The following is a 2,159-nucleotide window of genomic DNA, read 5'->3' on the forward strand; positions in this document are numbered from 1 at the left end:
CTGAGCTCAGGTGATCCACCTACCGTGGCCTCCCAGAGTGCTAGGATTACTATAATTCTTATTTTTGTGTAGGAATGAATGAGATCTCAGAGTGATTAAGAAACTTAAAAGATTAAAAAACTGGATCTGGCTGACTTTACTGCCCTCTACTATATCTTACTGTGTCTATAGTCCCACTCACATTGTTTGGAAATTCCGGCTTACTGTTCTTCTTCCGCTATGTATGTGCATGTGTGTGTATGTGTGCCTTTTCAACTTTAAGTGGCCCAGAATCTCTGTGTGCAGAGATGGACAGGGGGAGCAGAAGTGCTAGAGAAAAAGAGTAGAGAAAACAAGGGGTTGGGAAGCCCAAGGGCAATGCTAAGGAGACCAGAAGTTCTGGCCTCACTGCAACAGTTCTAGGGTATTATGCCTGCAGCACCAACTTAATTATAAAAGAGTCCTCCTTTGCTTTCACAAATATCCCAAGTTGGACAATAACTATATGCTGACTTTTTTTTCTTTTTGAGACAGGATCTCCCTCTGTGAGCTGGAGTGCACCCACATCACCATAGCTCACTGCAACCTCAAACTCTTACCTCAGCCCCCCAAGTAGCTGGCACTACAGGTACACACCACCACACCCAGCTAAATTTTTTTTATGTTTTATAGGGACAAGGTCTCATTGCCCAGGCTATTTTCAAACTCCTGGCCTCAAATGATCCTCCTGTGTTGGACTCCCAAAGTGCTGGGATTACAGGCATGAGCCACTGCACCCAGGTCGCTGACCTCTTGCAATAAGCTCCCTCCTAGAGTCAGACTGTTTGCAGGTCATCTCTCATTTAATCCTCGTAACGGGCCTGGGAAGTGGCAGAGACCCTATATCATTCTTATTTGTTCTTGAGAAAGCAAAGTTTGAGGGCTGCTAAGTGGGGGAGCCACAATCCACACCTAGGTCTATCTCACTCTGAACTTAACTCTCTCACGATGCTGCTCTCAGCCTGAAGACCATTGACAGAAACTCTTTCTTGAGGGGTAAAATAAATTACAAATTAATCCTCTATTTTGCAAAGTGCTACTTCTCACTTATTATAATGAATATTAGCATAAATCTTAAATTGTAAAATTTTTTTTTTTAAGACAAGAGTTTCATTATGTCGCCCTCAGTAGAGTGCTGTGGTGTCATAGCTCACAGCAACCTCCAACTCTTGGGCTTAAGCCATTCTCTTGCCTCAGCCTCCCAAGTAGCTGGGACTATAGGCACCCACCACAACATCTGGTATTTTTTGTTGTTGATGTTGTAGTTGTTATTGTTATTTGACAGGCCCAGGCGGGGTTCGAACCCACCAGCCCCGTTGTATGTGGCCAGCACCCTAGCCACTGAGCTATGGGCACCAGGCCAAATTATAAAATTATTTTAAAAGAAAAATAAAAAGCATTTTCATGTCTGTTCACTCCTTTTTTTAAATTATTAAATCATAGCTCTGTACATTAATGCAATCATGTTTGCACCTATAACTATGATAGAGCAGAACAAAGAGACAACTGCTTTGATGCACATGCTAATCTGAAATATTTCTATAATAAGCTTTGGGAGTGAATCACCAACAAACCAACCCCCAGTGACCATCCAACTCATTGCTGTTACTTGCTCTGAGTTACTACGTATGTGTAGCCTGGCACAGGCTGGGCCCAGGCACTGCTCCACACGTAACACAGACAGCACAGTAGTGGCCCAGGACAGGGGACTGCAGAGGGTTTGAGGAACTGTTTCACGTGCCCCAAGGAAGAGTGAAACCTTTCTCACTTTGCAAAGGGTAGGGAGGAGTACATTCATAGAGGCCAGCCCTACACCCGACCCCTCATTCTCTACTCACTTATCACTGGAGATGCTGCAATCTATGACTGTTTTTCTGCTTGTATTGATGATTATAAATGGCAGCTGGATGGTGGAGTTCAGAGCTGGAGGTCCCTGATTCTGCTGTTCATTTTGACGATTTCTCTGTACCAGGTTTTTGAAAGCAATTTGCTGTAATGATCATGGAATGTGGGTGAGTTGGAATTTAAATAAATATAATACATTTAAAACATAGTTTAAAATTAGAAAGATTAAAGAGACAACCCACCTGTACTAATGAATTAATAAAAAATTTTAAAACGTTTAAGAAAAAAGATTAGAA

General features: G+C 42.4%; 1 protein-coding gene across 6 annotated transcripts in view; it reads right to left on the minus strand.

The window, feature by feature from the left end:
- Positions 1-2,159, minus strand: part of TFDP2 (transcription factor Dp-2) — a 129,529-nt gene that overhangs the window by 11,368 nt on the left and 116,002 nt on the right. For all 6 annotated transcript variants that reach the window (XM_023512971.1, XM_023512972.1, XM_023512973.1 and 3 more), the window contains one exon: positions 1,857-2,008. In XM_023512971.1, coding sequence (XP_023368739.1) covers positions 1,857-2,008 — 152 coding nt within the window. The remainder of the gene's footprint in view (positions 1-1,856; positions 2,009-2,159) is intronic.

This window comes from Otolemur garnettii, unplaced genomic scaffold (assembly GCF_000181295.1).
Source record: "Otolemur garnettii isolate 467f Iridium unplaced genomic scaffold, OtoGar3 scaffold00032, whole genome shotgun sequence".
In the NCBI taxonomy this organism is placed as follows: domain Eukaryota; kingdom Metazoa; phylum Chordata; class Mammalia; order Primates; family Galagidae; genus Otolemur; species Otolemur garnettii.